Raw genomic sequence first — 18,541 nt, forward strand, 5'->3', positions numbered from 1 at the left:
GAAATAATAAATAATTTATTAACGACTGCATTCTGGCCGATTGACTTTGGCCTGTGCCGCTTAACACACCAATATCACTGTCTACTCTAGATATACAACTACAGGATAGGAGGTTGTCAGAGAAATGCATTGATTGGAATGTTAGCAGTACAACTTGTTTTGTATATCTATGTGCGCTTGGCCTCGATAATAACGTACGACGTAGGTCGTCGCCCATCACATTTGTTCCCGGAAATAATTAGCCCCCACACTAGAACGACTGAAAAACAGACGTCTTTGGACAGATTTTTTACAGGGAAAAGGGAACCTGACGAGCCAGAAGATGAGCCTATAACCTCGAAGAAAACAAAATCTATGCTACTTCCCAATCACTAAAGACCCACGACCACGAACTGCGAAGGAGTGGATTCGCGACTAGGCATGTGCCGGTTACCGATTTCAAGGTTTACCATGGTATGAAAACGCCACGGTTTCAAAACCACTAAAATTTTCCGTCATACCGTAATACGGTATTCGCTATTAAACATTTCCCAAAAATGCAGCCAGAAGTGTCTTGGCGGGGCATTTTTAACTCAATAACTTATGAATTCTTTATGTCTTTTTAACACAAAGGCATGACATGTAGACTAGAGTTGACACAGTGGTTGAAAATGGTGAAACTTCACTTGAGCTTTTTGCCCCCTCAAAAAAAAAGTCGTACAGTAGATATATATATATATATATATATATTATATATATGTATTTTTTTTTTTTTTTTGAAGTGATTTTACTTTTTTATAGCAATTATTTTTGTTCTTGCCCTAATCTTGAGCAACCTGAGCTGTGGCTAATCTATAAGTTCTATTGATTTTAATTTTATTTAAAATATTTGTTATTTTTTTGTTTATTTAGTTTAACATTATATTCATGTTCCAATTTGAAAATATGTTCTGGAAAAGAAAAAAAAAAATCCCGAAAAAACGTCTTTTTTTAACCCATACATCTCAAAGTAACACATTTTGAAGCTATAATTGCAATACCGTGATACCGTGAAACCGCGGTATTTTTCCTCAAGGTTATTGTAACGTCAAAATCTCATACCGGCACATGCCTATTTGCGACCTGTATGTGAATAAACCGATTCGAGCATGTCTGTGCAACAGGAATATCAGCTTGTAGAGATCGCAAATCACGGCGACCTTAAACGTACATTTGAGACAACAACTCTATTGAGGTTCTGGATTAAAGTCATTTCGGAATATCCTGACATCGCTAGGAGGGCACTGAAAACTGTGCTACAATTTCCAACTTCGTATTTTTGTGAAACGGGCTTCTCTCACTTTCCCATCTCGGGACCATCTCGTATCAACAAAACAAGGTCAGGCCTCCCACCGATTCAGCGGGTGAGTTGTATTTTCCATGCACTTAACACGGCGGGGCTAAAAACAAATGTTATTTTATATCTGCTGTATTTTTCTGCCGCACATTGCCGGGGTTCTGACAAATTTGGCATGTGCGTCACGTTAAAAATTACCATGAACGCAGCGATTTCAAAGCACACACTACAAACTTTCTTTAAAGAAAGGAATATTAACTTACGTTTGCCATGTTAGCTGCACACAACAACTGCACGCAGCTCTCTCACTTAATGACTTCGCCGTGTCGTTAAGCATTAATTTACGCCATTAACGTGTTGCACATGTATGTTTACGATGTATATAGTTTTTTAGCACTGTTGGATAACATTGAGAGTAGGCCTGAACGATATTGGAAAAAACTATTGCTGCGATTTTTTGGGGGTTTGCGATATTATATTGCGATATTAAAAAAATATATATATCTTTTTTTTTTTAAAAGAAATTTTCACTAGATGACTTGAATAGCTTTTTGGAAAGACTTTGGATGACTCACAATGACCACAGTGTACAGTGATCCCTCGTTTTTCGCGGTTAATGGGGACCAGAACCCGCCGCGATAAGTGAAAAATCGCGAAGTTGCGCACCCCGCCGCCCAAATTTGTATTTTTTTGTGTGTGTGCCCAATGTATTTATTCAGATTTAGCATTGGAAAGAGATGAGGCATGTTTTTTTTCTCACTTTTTCCCCAAAGTATGATTTTTAAAAATGTATACACATAAATAGGGCTGTCCCAAACGACTAATTTTCTCCCGATTAGTCAGCCGACTATTTTTACGATTAGTCGACTAATCTAATAATTTAAAAAAATAAATTTTTTTTGGTTTTTGTTTACTAATTTAGCAATGAAATTTTTGTTGACGCTTATCAATTCACAAAAAACATATTGGAACACTTAAATTATTTATTAAAGTACAAATAAAGATGTAAATAACAATAATAAATCACAAATAAACAATGAGTTCAAATGCTGATAGAATTAACTAGTGTAGCATCCCGATTGAAAAGGTGGTCTCTTAAACTGATGGTTTACAACTTTTATTCCATCCTTGATGTAATCACACCGTAAGAGCTGCGGTGCACACAAATAAAACAACACAATTAGAAATTAACAAAAACTTTTCACCTTCTTCCTTTTAAACCTTATTTATATATCAATGAATTGCCTTTACCTTAATTTATTACCTTGTATACCTTGTATTACCTGTATATACTGTATATATTTATGACCTTTTAAACTTATATAATTTTCTATACCATAAAATAAACCATAACATGAAATAAACCTTTCAGTTAGCATTAAGGACAATACTAATAGCACTTATAGGCCCATTGTCAATGAAACATTATTATTCAGTAAGGCGACAGCACCCTCTGGTGTACAAAAAAAAAAAAAAATTACAAACTAGGTGACGGCATTTGAGGTGTTTATTCACGGCCGACGTGCAGCCAAGCTTGGCATTGAAGAGACAGGACAGAAGAGTGTACCCTCCGTTGTTTCTTTGAAATAAGTCAATGTTTTGGACACTCTGGTGCGCTTTTTTTGGCTTTGTGCCGCTTTCCCCGCTTGCATACAGAGCATCCGACATTCTGAACTTTCCACGCATATCTTTTTTTTAACCCTTCATTAACCGTCGACGGGATGTTGTGCTCGTCGACGGATTTACGTCATCGATGACGTCGACTATGTCGACTAGTCGGGACAGCTCTACACATAAATATATATTGATAAATGGTTTTAAGCACTTCAAATGTACCGTAATAATTATGATCAGTTTTAAACATAACTGTCCAACCAAATCATTTTTGAACAAGAATAAAGTAGTGTAGTAGAGAAATGCTTGGCTTTATTAAATACTTCTGTTTATCTACCTTAGCTGTGACTCTTGGTGGACATGTAGAAATTACAAACTCCTCATGATCACTTCTGGCATTTAATTTACATGTCTCAAACCTCTCCACACGCACACACATTCCTTCCAGAGCTGCTTCGTTGCAAGTTAACAAGTTAAAGGATGATTGACAGCTGCTGTGCTGTGATGTCCGCTTCTTTGGCAAGATCAAAGATACCAGCATGATAACTTTAATAAGCAAGTGCTGCAGTGACTGGGAGGTTCAAAGAGCTGGGAGAGGGAGAGTGTGAGGCTGTGTGCAGAGAAGAAAGCAGGGCGTATGTGGATTAAAAAAAATAAAAACTATCGCACGTCCTTGCGATGGGACTATCGCGCACGCACACATCGCGATGGCGATGTTTAAACGATATATCGTTCAGGCTTAATGTATATAGTTTTTTAGCACCGTTGGATAACATTGAGAGTCCAACTGAATATAAAAGAGGGCTTTTTTCACTGCCACAAAAGCTTTGGGAGCAAAATTTTACATTTGACAGAACACCGGTCCGTGAAAAAAAAGACCCACATCACAATGGTCCCTGGTGGAAAAAATGTTGGGGACCCCTGCCATACAACATCAGAGGAGAGATCTGAAAATGGCAGTTTGAAGAAGGCACCTTTGAAATCTCAGAGACCTGGAGCAGTTGGCCAAAGAAGAATGGTCTAAAATTCCAGCAGAGCATTGTAAGAATTTCATTGATGGACGGAAGCAGTTGTTTGCAGTTATTTTGTCTAAACGTTGTGCTACCAAGTATTAGGCTGAGGGTGCCAATACTTTTGTCCCGGCCCATTTTTGGAGTTATGAGTAAAATGATCATGATTTAATTTTTCTTTTCATTCTTTTTTGTGTTTTTACATTGCACTGCAAGCTGCGGCCATCCGTTTCTTCTCAGTAGCCGAAGTACTCCCATACTAGCGACTTTGTCTTTTATTTTAGGGGGGAAAGCTAAGGTGTAGTGTCACCGACAGACACGGGACAGAGCAACAAGTGCGTGGGGGGGGGGGGGGGGGGGGGGGGCACACTGCTACTCCAAGACACGGATTTCTTGCTGCTTTTATGGGACATAAAAAATAACTAATACCTTACTACAGTATGACGGAAAATTGTAGCGGTTTCGAAACCGTAACGTTTCTATAACACGGTAAACTTTGAAACCGGTAACCGGCACGTTCTTACTGCTGACGATGTAAAATGTCGGACCGCACTGTTCGCAGCAGTACGGGATGATCAGGAAGGCTCTGGTCTTGTAGTGTGACAACTTGTTCGTTCCAAGACTCACTGCGACATCATGACACATTACATGATCACAATATGACACTGCGATTGTTTGGAACGACCAAATAAATTGTGTACTCTAACATTAGTCTGTCTTTTTTGACTGAAATGCAACACTACAATAATAACCATTTGTGATACAGACAGCAGAACAGGTGCACTTTCACCTAAAAGCAGATTTGAAAACGCTTATCTGGCAACCTAAAGGAGATGTGAATGTTGTCAATTTGAATATTTTGATCCTGGTTGCAGTACCATTTCTGGCCAAAAATCTTACATACTAGTATGGCTCCTTTATTTGAAGCAATCATTGCATTAACAACTTAACTACTAATGTTTATTTTATATTTACAAGTTTATCCTTAAAACATTATTTCGCTTACTGGTGTTCTGGCGTTCATGATTGGTGTCATTCTCATGCAGGGCTCTGTAATGTCTCAGCATGGATGAAGTGTTGTTGTTGTATCCCAGCTCTCTCAAACACAACATGCACTTCACCTAACAATGAAAAAATCGACTATAGTCACAATTCATCAAAATACACATTCAATTCCATCTGGAAAACTTTGTTCTTACCTTATTCGGGTTAATCATTTCGAAGAAATCCCAAATAGGGGAAAACTTTCTTTTTTTCACTGGATCCATTACAGGGATGACTTAAATGTCAAATGACAAGCTGCTTACAAAACTATCTGAAATATCGTACTCACAAACGAGTAAACTCCATCGCGTTTCGTTGACGTTTTGACATCAGGAATTGAACTGCAAGAGCCACTTCCTGAAGCGGTCACGTGGTACGGCCGGAGCCGCGAGAGCCTTGTTTCGAGGCTTCGAACGTCATCAACCACGTCAACGGAGCTTTTTTTACGGTGCGCGCTTCAAATACTTGCTCTCCGTTTACACGGTACACGCAACAAAGACTCAACACAAAGAACACATCACTACTATGTTTTTTAAAAAACACAAATCATAATGTAAAACGCCCATCCCCCCTTATGCCATATCCTGGAAAACGTTTTCTTCTGCTACTTGAACATGTGTTTCGGTGTGACACTGCCCCCTGTTGATTTCATGAGTTTGTGCATGATTTCCAGGAGTCGAGGAAAACAATGAACTCCAGCCAACACCTTTAAAAAAAAAAAAAAAAAAAATCTTTCTTTCTGGGCAATGGCCAAAATTGTAATTTATCTCGTCTTGATGGGTGAATGAAGCCCTCTGAAGCACTGAGGTTTTCTTTTTGTATCAAAAATGATTCGACGCTTTGGGGCTTCACTGCGATATGAAACAGTGCTAACAGAGATTGCGCTAGACTTTTTTGTTGTCTGTCATTTTGACTGACAGGGTCATAAAAATCCGGTCATAATCTATTTTTACCCATCACTTAAATGTTTAAAATGACTATCTTGATCTTGATGCAGTCACTATATGTATATAGACAATAATACAATAATACTTTATAATAGAAAATAACTAACATTAGTGCAGTCATGGATTACAGTAAGCAGGTCAGTACTGTGTTTCCATATATATTTTTATTATGTATATACAGGATATATATATATATATATATGTATATGTATATATATATGTATATATATATATAATCCCCCCCCCCAAGTGGGACCTTCCATGATCCTTATACATTTAATAATGGTAAAATATTATATAATGCCATTTTATATATATATATATATATATATATTTTTTTTTTTTTTACATTTATTATTATTATTAAATAAAAATGCACGTTGATACGACGCACATAAAGGCAACTTCCAATTTTTAAAAAAATCGTTAGAAAGTTGTATGGACTTACAATCCGCTAGCTTGTTGTTTCCTGTTGTCTTCCGAAATACACTGGGGTGACGGCGCGTCAAGTGTTCGTTCATAGCCGACGTGCTCCCGTGGTATGCGAGCTCAGCTTGGCAAAAAGACTACACACAGTGGTGGCACCCTCCATATTTTCCTTGAAATAACTTCAGGCTCTGGCTAGTCTGGTCCGCTTTTTTGGCTTTATGCCGCTTTCACCGTGTTACCAATTCTGCCCTTCTTGGTAATTGGCAGCGTTTTCAACTGCTCGCCGCAGTGAGGAGTGAACCGGCGATTCACTTGATTTGTTGTCATCCTTCACTGCATCAGTCCCTCTTTTTTCACCTCTTTTATCAACACCATTGTCGTTTTGGGGCTTTTTGAAGAAACTTCGGACACTCAGTTGCCTTGACATTTTTCCGAGTAAGGCCAACGACGTCATGCAACAAGAGAGACAATAGCTAATTAATATGCTCACTCGCCACCCTGTGGTCTGGGGTGTTAATTGCAACCTGTCAAAATGACAGATGGACTTCAGTTTTTTCCGTCACCGTTGTAAAAAACCGGTCAACGACGGAAAATATTCGGTTAACACGACCCCTGAGTGCTAATCAGGGGTGAAAGTGGCTAAAATTTCTTGCCGGAACTCCCCAACGTAATATAACACATACAAAAACTGATTTTCATTCAAAATTGTGTTTTTTCAATGATTTGCAAAATAAAGTAAGTGAACAAAAACAGCAATTACCCCATCCTCCTCATTTTTATTTTCCCTCATTTCCTCACATACTAAATGCCAAATCTCAATTTTAACTACTTAGGAACATAGGATGTATATTAAAATTGAAGTTAATGTAAACATTTACTTTTTGTTTTTTGTTTTTTTAATATTAAAGATATAAGTAACATACATTCAGAAAAATAAGTACCCTAATTTCCGGACTATAAGCCGCTACTTTTTTCCCTCATTTTGAATCCTGCGGCTTATAGTCCAGTGTGGCTTATTTGTTGATTTATTTGGGTTAAAAGGTAACACTTTATTTAACAGCAGCATCTTAAGATCATCATAATTATGACATGACACTATCATGCTTATGACAGATGTCAATAAGTGTCATGTGGCATATTATGTCACTAAATCCATTTATGTCCAGCTCAGATCTTTTACGTCCATTCAAAAGTGAGATAATTTGCCTGATGACACTAACCGACATCTATTATAAGCATTCATTAATGCTTATGACAGTGTCATGTAATAATTATGACTGTCTTATGACAGTACTATGGCACCACTATCCAAGAAAATGTTACCAAATACCATAACTAGCAATTAATGAAACAACTGGAACAGTAACTGAAGAAATAATTAGCACAGAACATATCTGTTATTTACATCTGCAGCGCAGCAATGCATGCTCGGAGGAATGTTGGATGACAGCAGTTTTGAGAGCAGGTGGCAGCAGAGGTTGACTGTCTACCCCAAGGAAGCAGTGATGGCCAAATGAAGCTTTTAGTGACAATAAGGCTTTGCAGCCAATTGGTCCAAAGCTTAATGGGGGTTCATTTGGTCTCATGACAGTCTTATGATGCCATTGTCAAATGAAGTGTTACCAGTTAATATCTTTTGGTGTAAATATCCCATAATACAATGAGGACAACTGCGGTTTATAGTCCAGTCCGGCTTATCTATGAACAAATGCCGTTTTCATGTCAAATTTGGTGGCTGGCGGCTAATAGTCAGGTGCGCCTTATAGTCCAGAAATTACGGTACAAATGACTTATATTATGAAGAGTGAAATGGAATATATTTTGAAGATCGCGCAAACATTCACTTTTTTAAATCATAAGGAAATGAAAAGTAGCCTAAAATAAATGAATATAAGTCCAAAGTGCACATTGACAGCCAAGATGTTCTGAACCTCCCCATTACAGCAAATAAAACTAAATATGATAAATAAGCCTCCTCAACTCTTTCGTTGCTCTTAAAGATTTGATCCATTTTATGCTGTATTGCCTTTTTTTGGTCGCATCAATTCAACAACCTTTTTTTTCTGCTTTTCCAGAAAACATGCACATTTGAACCAATCAGAGCTCACAATCTCTGCTGATCACATGTCAGTATGTCAGCCAATTGAACGGATGAATGAGTCCAGGCGTTTTGCTTTGCTGCGTGCATTCGCACATTGACGTGACTCATCATCGTCAGACTCGGATAACTGCAGCAGCTGGGGAAACCTCCATGCCGTCCGTGGAATAAAATAAATGATAAATATTGGTGGGAACGAATTACGCTACACAAGCACTTTATTATGCTTGTTGTTAACACTTGTGTATGTAAATCTGATGTTGGTTAATTGTTTTCTTCTTGGAGATGAAATGCATGTGTGGTAGCTTAGCATTTTTTTTTTTTCATAGCGTTTTGACAGTTGCTGTCATATTTTTGGAATCAAACCATCGTGTACTGGAACTGCGTTCTGGCTCTGAATCTTATACCGGAACTGCGTTCCTGACCATTCTGGCCCACTTTCACCCCTGGTGCTAATTGATGGTAGAATCGGATTACAGTAGCTGCTTCCAAATTTGACCAAACATTGTTTCAAACCAGAACATAAATAAAAAATCTCCTGTTTTTGTAGACAGTCACTGACAATGCCAGTGGCGGAACAAATGTGAACAGGGCCCAGGTGCAATGAGCTTCCATGGGCCTTTTGAGCTGAGCGGGCACATGGGGGTTCAATCGACGCCCCTATTGACAAAACTAAAAGTAGTAGTTCTAAACCTTGATAAAGGTTCTGAATCCAATGAGTTTCACATGTGCATTCACCGAACCCTTTAGAATTCAATAATGCATATGGCGGAAAACGCAGACAAGGCAATAGCAGTTTCTGCTCTTGTACCCCTCTTTAAAATCAACTGCTGTATTTTAAGCCAAAAGAACTGTTGTGTTTGATAGAAAAATATGTCCATATGCTGCCATAGCAGTTTCTTGGCGTATTAAGCCCCCGAACAAGTTTTAATTTGTCTGTTTTACCCTGAAGACCCCCGTTTACAGACACTGCGCAACCGCTTTTGTTTCAACCCAGCCATAAAAAGTACGTAAAAAGTAAGCCATTGTTAAAAAAAATAATAGTCAGACTTCATGTTCATTTTGGCAGATCCGGCAGCTCTCGTGCATATAAAATAATAATATAAAAGCGTTGGGGGGAAAGAAGGAGATGAGTCATTGATGGCGTTCTCCACTTTATTGTGGCAACAATAAGAAAACAAAATAGTAGCGGACTGCCGCCACATTCGACCGCAAAGTTTTGCTTCTCGCTGATCTCCTCCTCGCCTCCTACTACTCCAGCGTCTCTTAAACGGATCGTGCATAGTGTCTGGTTATGAGCTTTTTGTTTACAAATGTATCGAACACATGACGTGCTGACAACTTTGTTTCTTTATTAACACATGGAGCTAACAGTACAACATGGCTCGGGGCTCTCGGGAGGAAGTGGTGTCTAATGGTGTGAGGAAATGTAGTTTTTTCACACAAGCGAACTGATTACAAAGCACCACTTCAGTGTTGTCCCGTGACTACATTTCCCATGATTCACTGCGTGACCTGCGCGCTCGCTGATTCGTTGCCAGACATTAAAAGCAACACGCATGTTGTTGTCACCTGTCAGCGGCTCTTGTACGTAAAACACAAACTAGAAGGCTATCAAGTGTCTGTTACGGATCGGCGCCGATCAATGCGTGATCACTGTGAAACGCCGAACCGTACAAATGCAATGCAATGCTAGAAGCATGAAGGTGGAAATACATAATACAAATACAAATAAATGTGCACAAACTCACCGGCGGTGTGTGTCTCTTACTGCAGCGTGACCGTGAATTACCGCGACGCCGACCCGCTTATATGCACATCCACACCCCTTTCCCGATTGACAGTGGATTAACCCTTTCGGACAAGATCGTAGATGACGCACAATTTAAACACGCTTAACCTAGCGAACTCAACAACAACTATGATCGGGGATTGCCACGAGTTAACTTTCGGCTAACGTCGCTAGTTTATACTGTTCATTCCACAACAGTTGGCAGCTCTGCTTTGACAAAGTCATCAGTCATCTATCCAAAAATCACACTTACTTTTTGGCAAATCCTTGATAATAAGCAGACCGGTTAAGGAAGCAGGCATCTTCGAAGTGTTTGCAGCAAAGAACACTACTAGATGATGGCGTGAAATTCATTCGCTTCGTGCGAACGAAAGATGTCCATTTACGTGCCCTGCTATCCTTTGGCCATTCATACAACTTTTCGTTTGAGTGAGAACAAAACATCGCCACACCGCCGTGGCATCTTACCGAGAAGCAATGCAACAAACAATACTGTTCTATGGCGCACTTCCCGGTGTGACGTATTTTCCGAAGATTTCCGAAGAAAAGCATTTTCGTTGTCAAGGGCGTTGCTATGGGTTAAACAAAGAATCTGGAAGGGTTGCGTTAAAAAAAATAACGAAAATATGCTTATAACTGTTTAGCCATTGATATTATTCAAAAACATGGTTGGCCAACCTTACTTCACATTACTGCTTTAAGCATTCATTCACAAGAATTTTCACCAGAAAAGCTGTGTTTACACAAGGCGGCCGCTAGCTACATTCACTAACAGACTAGCGTTGTACTTTGACATATTTATGTAAAATAAATGCTAACTGCAGTTTTTTTTTTTTTGCTTTGACCAAGAATGGACTATTAAAAGGAATAAAGCCTTTAAATTATTACTATTAAATTGTTATTAAGACAGCAGCCAGTGAGTTAAATGCAATAACCACTGGTCTTGCAGCACCATTGTCGGATTACTACTATTAATTCGTTCATCTGTATCGCTTATTCTCACAGGGGTCGCGGAGTGCTGGAGCCATTCCGACTAACTACTGGCCATTTGAAATATTTATCCTCGCACACACAAACAACAAAACATGAGTTATTATCATCAAATTTTTTAATACATATCTTAAAAAAGTCACAGGGCAGTGACATCACCATACATAATGTACAAGATAGCAGCTCCAATCATAAACATCTCATGACAGGCATTAATTAACAATATCTACATTCAGAGCACGGAAGGAATAAGTTATCGCTATACAATGCAAGTTTTCTTTTTGTAGATTGCAGTAACACACAGTGATGGAAAAATAGTCTAATGACAAACGACAGACAAGTTGTAAAAAAATAAAATATTACGAGTAAAAGTGACTAAAGTAACATTTGTGTTTTTCCTGCACTGACTTAGGAATATACACTCACCGGCCACTTTATTTGGTACACCTGTCCAACTGCTCGTTAACACTTAACTTCTAATGAACCAGTCACATGGCGGCAACTCAGTGCATTTAGGTATGTAGACATGGTTTAAGACAATCTCCTGCAGTTCAAACGGAGCATCAGTATGGGGAAGAAAGGTGATTTGAGTGACTTTGAACGTGGCATGGTTGTCGGTGCCAGAAGGGCTGGTCTGAGTATTTCAGAAACTGCTGATCTACTGGGATTTTCACGCACAACCATCTCTAGGGTTTCCAGAGAATGGTCCGAAAAAGAAAAAATATACAGTGAGCGTCAGTTCTGTGGGCAGAAATGCCTTGTTGATGCCAGAGGTCAGAGAATGGCCGGACTGGTTCAAGCTGATAGAAAGGCAACAGTGACTCAAATAACCACCCGTTACAACCAAGGTAGGCAGAAGAGCATCTCTGAACGCACAGTACATCGAACTTTGAGACAGATGGGCTACAGCAGCAGAAGACCACGCCGGGTGCCACTAATTTCAGCTAAGAACGGGAAACTGGCTACAATTTGCACAAGCTCATCGAAATTGGACAATAGAAGATTGGAAAAACGTTGCCTGGTCTGATGAGTCTTGATTTCTGCTGCGACATTCGGATGGTAGGGTCAGAATTTGGAGTCAACAACATGAAAGCATGGATCAATCCTGCCTTGTATCAACAGTTCAGGCTGGTGGTGGTGGTGTAATGGTGTGGGGAATATTTTCTTGCCACTCTTTGGGCCCCTTGGTACCAATTGAGCATCGTTGGAACGCCACAGCCTACCTGAGTATTGTTGCTGACCATGTCCATCCCTTTATGACCACAATATACCCAACTTCTGATGGCTACTTTCAGCAGGGTAATGCGCTATCAGTGTTGTCATGGATTACTTAAAAAAGTAATTTAATTACTGATTACTGATTACACCTCAAAAAAGTAATCTAGTTACTTTACTGATTACTGTATTATCAAAGTAACTAAGTTACTTTAAAAGTAACTTATCAGTTACTTTTTACCAATTTTTTTCCTTTTCCTGCCCCAACAGAAAAAATGTCATCGCGTGTAATTGAATTTTTCACATAAGGCTTAATCTGAGTTAGCGGGGGTTTAATTAGTCGACCACCATTGACTCGCCCTAGCTTAGCCATTCCGGAGCCCTTAAACTAACAAATGACTGACAAACTGCAAAAAATTTGTTTAAATCAACTCCAACGACTAATTAAACCCCCGCTGACTCCAAGATAAAGCCTAATGTAAAAAATTCTGAACTTCTCCTTTGAAATAAAGACCTAGCCGTTAAAATGTTGTCTCTAAAAGTTGTAAAGCAATAAAACAAACAACAAAAATTAATGAAATGAACAAAAATCCTACAACGTAAAGTTTTCATAATGGGTCAAAATCCTTTTTTCGAACAGATCATGTGACTAGCACCTTGGAGACTATCCTTTGCTTAGCCAAAACTACACCAGAGGCGGCAAGATGGGTATTTAGAATTTCTTCAAACCTAAGCTTTCAAACGCTGCCAACAACTTGAACAGTTGATTGAACTCGAACAGTGTCAAGATGTGTGTATATATTGGCCAAAAGTCTGGAGACACCTCAAAGGTGGATACTTTGAAGAATGTAGAACACAAAACCTGTTTTCAGTTATTTCACTTTTTTTGCCATTCCACATGTTCGTTCATAGTTTTGATGTCTTCAGTGACTGATGGGGAAAATATTACATTATGCCTTTGTGATGTATGGTCACTTCTGTGACCTAGATCATTACAACTTCTACCTTGAGTTTCATAGTTAGGAGGGAATCTCACGGGATAACTTGTTTTGCGTCATAGTCCCATACTTAGGAGGGCCATAGGTAGGAGGGAATATCACGAGATAACTTGTTTTGCACTCATAATATTTACCGTGGAAAAACACAACATCTGCTACCGGACGGCACAGCCTGGGAACCACGCAAAGAAAAGCCCCTTTTTCGAGGGGCTGAACCAAAAGTCGCTTTGTCATTGGACGGGGCCACGCCGCCTGGGAGCGGGGGTTGGCGTGTTCCTACAAAAACCGGGCATTTCCGGGCGACCAGTGAAGTCCGTCAGCGGGTCACGGATCGCCAGGCTTTGTTCCTTCGCCGCCTTACTGGAGCGTTGGCTCCCGCTCATTTGTCACGGTAAGCGATTTTCATTGCTAAGGGACATTTGGTTTTGCTGTAACGGTAGTGCGGGGATTCTGGGATTGACAAACTCAATCTAGCGTCATCGTTACCCTTGTTATGCTTGTTTTTGATACTTGTTGCTTGCTCTTGTGGGATTGTAATCAATAAATCGCATTTATTCTGCATTTTCTAATCAATAAACATGGTCTATTTTGCAAAAGTGTGCCTGTTACTGATTCACCGCCAACCTGGAAATTTCGGAAAACAGTGAGAATATACAATAGTAGTAAAAATATTAGGGCTGTCAAAATTATCGCGTTAACCGCGCGGTAATTAATTTTTTAAATTAATCACGTTAAAATATTTGACGCAATTAACGCACATGTCCCGCACTGTCCCATGTCAGACAGTATTCTGCCTTTTGGTAAGTTTTACAGCAAGGTTGTTTGTGCTGTCTAACAGCGAACTCTTGTGGTCGCTTTGCGACATGGTTTATTGCTTTCTTGCCAGTTCAATAAGGCTGCATGACGTCTCGGGCTGACGCCTACGTTGTAATGTTGTGCTTATATGATCCTTGGACAAGATTTGTCCGTAAGTATGGTTGTTGTAAAGAATGTACATATTATGTTAGTAAGCGAAATGTTATATTTTTTGTATGAGACGCTTTTTGTTTATGTTTAGTGAACCTGTATAGCGTGCTAAGCTAACGTTGTTGCTAATGCAATGCTTGTGTACTTTTTTTTTTGTAGTTTCACTACGGTCTAAAGAGAAGAATTGTTTGAGGCCATTTTATTAATAAATCAGATGAAAAAGGAAGAAGTCTGATTATTAAGGCGTCGTTCACTAGCTGTCTAGCTTTGGAAAAAGTAGACGCTTCGGAGTGAGGATAGCATAGACAGATTTAAATGACAGTAGAGTAAAATGCCCACTACAGTCCTTATATACCGTATGTTGAATGTATATATCCATCTTGTGTCTTATCTTTCCATTCCAACAACTTATTTTACAGTATATATAATTTACAGAAAAATATGGCATATTTTATAGATGGTTTGAACTGCGATTAATTGCGATTAATTACGTATAATTTTTAAGCTGTAATTAACTCGATTAAAAATTTTAATCGTTTGACAGCCCTAAAAAATATATAAAAGGCAAAAATTATGAAGTGTGTCCAATCTTTTGACTTTCGTTTCAGTCTTCAACATGCTTCTCCACCCAGTCCCACAAATGTAAAACTCCGCCTATGATTACAAACTCTAACTATAAAATGTACATAATTACACATATTATAAAGGCTGGTTACAAACTGTAGAAGTGCTGGCTGTTTCATTACCTGTCGGCTTTGTCTCGAGTTTTTTTCGCGACGCGTTGTGCTGTAATTCCAAGTGCTTCCTTGTTGAATTGGATGTCGAGTATATAGCGGTCGACACTCTTTCTGAGCCAGCGCATAGTTTGCAACGCACGGAGATATTTTTGTCATCTTTATTGGACGGATATGTGAAGTAGAATATGTGAAGTAATGGCTGTATCTCCAGTGAGCAATGTTTGTTGTATCTCTCCGGCTCCTTTACTGTTAGCATCCTGATAGGTAGCCACTAGCCAGGCTATGTTGTTGACTGCCATGGCAGACGGCGGGCGCAGACAGCATGGTAATACACGTGACCCGTTTTTTTCCCCCCGATGAGAAAACGTGAGATGTGATGTCACTCCCAAACTCAAGCGCAGTATTTTCTTTTCAAATGCTCTTCGTACATGACTACAATATTCTTCATTCTACATACAGTATGAGGCAACAACAAAATAGTAACGCACAGGCACCGAGGAAACTAACTTTAATCAGGTTACTGGCTTGGAAAAATGAACGCGTTAGATTGCTCGTTACTAAAAGTAATCAGATTACTGACAACACTGTGCGCCATGTTATAAAGCTGGAATCATCTCAGACTGGTTTCTTGAACATGACAATAGCCACGTTTACATGCTGACTTTTATTCATACCGACTCAAATCATTCCGAATGGAAATTTCAGATCAGCTGTTTACATGTCACTTCATCTATTCCGATCAAGCGTTTACATGTGTCTGCCTTTATTCCGAAAGGACGTTTGACAACTGCCGTCTGACATGCGCAGATTAATCAAAACAAAGCGTCACGTTGCAAAACATGGAGATCGATCGTCAGAGTGCTGCTGTTTTAGCTTTAACCCACTTGTTGTGTTTGTGGGGTCATATCCGCTTCTGCTGTTTTGCTCTTTTGCCTTGTAGTAGCCGATTGTCAGCGTTTTCCACCGGTTTCTAATCTGGTCAACGCTCCGGTCTATTCCGGCTCCGTGTAACCTCTCGTGAACTTTTTAAAATAGTTCACTGTTCCTCGTTTTACGCCCGTCTAAGCGAGCAATTATATTCAATTCTTTTAAAGTTTGAATTAAATACAATCTTTCCGCCAGACTCCAATTAGGTGCGCTGTGCTTGGAAGCCATGTTGCAAGTGACATTACTTACGTCACCAAGTGACGTCACCACGTCAGTACGGAGCATGCGCAGAAAGAACGCAACCAGACACCATTCCGCTTCCCTGTTTACATGATATAATTTTACTTCTAATCGGTTTGGGAAAAGGAATATTCCACCACTGTGAATCGGAATGAAATTCCATTCGGTTTGGGCCTGTTCATTCCGAATGAGGTGTTTATATGGAACACATTTATTCGGTTTGAACATCTAAACCGATTGTAATTGGAATATTTGGCTCCATGTAAACGTGGCAAATGAGTTCACTGTACTCAAATGGCCTCCACAGTCACCAGATCTCAATCCAATAGAGCATGGGTCCCCAAAGTACGGCCCGCCTCTACATTTGGTCCGGCCCCCTGAATTTTTTATTTTTTTTTCTCAATAGTGTTATTTATTTCCTGGCTTTTTTCTGTGAAGAACCCAGAGATGTTTATTTGGTTATTATCTATTTCATTAATAGTGTTATTATCTATTATTATATTATATATTTAGGGCTGTCAAACAATTAAAATTTTTAATCGCGTTAATCGCAGCTTAAAAATTAATTAATCGTAATTATTCGCAATTCAAACCATCTATAAAATATGCCATATTTTTCTGTAAATTATTGTTGGAATGGAAAGACACAAGACGGATATATACATTCAACATACTGTACATAAGTACTGTATTTGTTAATTATAATAATAAATCAACAAGATGGCATTAACATTATTAACATTCTATTAAAGTGATCCATGGATAGAAAGACTTGTAGTTCTTAAAAGATAAATGTTAGTACAAGTTATAGAAATTTTATATTAAAACCCCTCGTAATGTTTTCGTTTTGATAAAATTTGTAAAATTTACAAACAAAAATTTAAACTAGCAGCTCGCCATTGTTGATGTCAATAATTACTCAATGCTCATGGTGCTGAAACCCATAAAATCAGTCGCACCCAAGCGCCAGCAGACGGCGCCAAAACACCAAAAAACAGAAGCAACAAATGGACATGACACTGTGCTGTCATTTTAATCTGTTTGAGCGGGGCATGTGCGTTAAATGCGTCAAATATTTTAACGTGATTAATTTAAAAAATTAATTGCCGCCCGTTAACGCGATAATTTTGACAGCCCCCTAATTATTATTTTTTTGATTTTTATTTTATTTACTTTTATTCCGTGAAGAATCCAGAAAGGGTTATTTGAATGTGGATTTCTGAAAAACAATACATTTTTACATTTAGACACTCCTGCAATCGTCACACTTCTTCTGTTACAAACTGACTCATCAGAGAAGGGAAAAGTTATGTGGCCATCACAGGAAAAAGTTTGGGGACCCCTGCAATAGAGCATCTTTGGGATGTGGTGGAACGGGAGATTCGCATCATGGATGTGCAGCCGACAAATCTGCACCAACTGTGTGATGCTATCATGTCAATATGGACCAAACTATCTGAGGAATGCTTCCAGCACCATGTTGAATCTATGCCACGAAGAATTGAGGCAGTTCTGAAGGCAAAAGGGGGTCCAACCCGTTACTAGCATGGTGTACCTAATAAAGTGGCCGGCGAGTGTATAACAGCAGAAAATTTGCTGTACGTAACTGTCTAGCTTTGAAATGTGCTCATGTAGTAGAATTAGTTCCTGGTTGATCCACTGAAGGATACATTAGGTACTGCTGGCCTCTTTTATATACTGTATACGTCATCATGACATAAATTAATACTGTATATTCTTAAACAATTGCCCACCCGTTTAGGGGCGCAGGATGTCTATGCATGGGTGTTTGGAAAATATGCTGGTTTTGATGGGTGGATATCAATGTTAACATTAACCACAGACAGCCACAAAACTTTCGAGAGAGGGAGTGAGTGGCGAGTGCACAATTGAGTCAAGTGCGGGCCAGCTCAGGATTTGACATCGGTGAAAGGCGTGCAGGTTTCACTGCAACTGGATGATGTGCTGAGGTGTCCTGAACCGCTGCCTTCTGTTTCAACACAAGAACAAGGGTTGTATTGTTTTAAACTTCAGCTTTGACAACAATCAAGATGTTACACAGATGTTATCATAAGCGGAGTTTAAGGGGGGCCAGGCCCCCCGGTGGCTGAAAAGTGTCATTGCATGTAATTGACTTTCCGATATACAATGGGGAGAACAAGTATTTGATACACTGCCGGTTTTGCTGGTTTTCCCACTTGCAAGCCATGTAGAGTTCT

The 18,541-nt window shown here is 39.2% G+C and overlaps 1 protein-coding gene across 15 annotated transcripts in view; it reads right to left on the reverse strand.

Annotated features, from left to right (window-relative positions):
* Window positions 1-11,339: 11,339 nt before the first annotated feature.
* The window catches only part of LOC130927028 (guanine nucleotide exchange factor DBS-like), a 116,443-nt gene continuing 109,241 nt past the window's right edge, over window positions 11,340-18,541 (reverse strand). For all 15 annotated transcript variants that reach the window (XM_057852488.1, XM_057852491.1, XM_057852493.1 and 12 more), the window contains one exon: window positions 11,340-18,312. In XM_057852488.1, the coding sequence (XP_057708471.1) occupies window positions 18,233-18,312 (80 nt within the window). In that variant the 3' untranslated portion in view covers window positions 11,340-18,232. The remainder of the gene's footprint in view (window positions 18,313-18,541) is intronic.

The sequence above is a fragment of the Corythoichthys intestinalis genome, chromosome 12 (assembly GCF_030265065.1).
Source record: "Corythoichthys intestinalis isolate RoL2023-P3 chromosome 12, ASM3026506v1, whole genome shotgun sequence".
Classification (NCBI taxonomy): Eukaryota; Metazoa; Chordata; class Actinopteri; order Syngnathiformes; family Syngnathidae; genus Corythoichthys; species Corythoichthys intestinalis.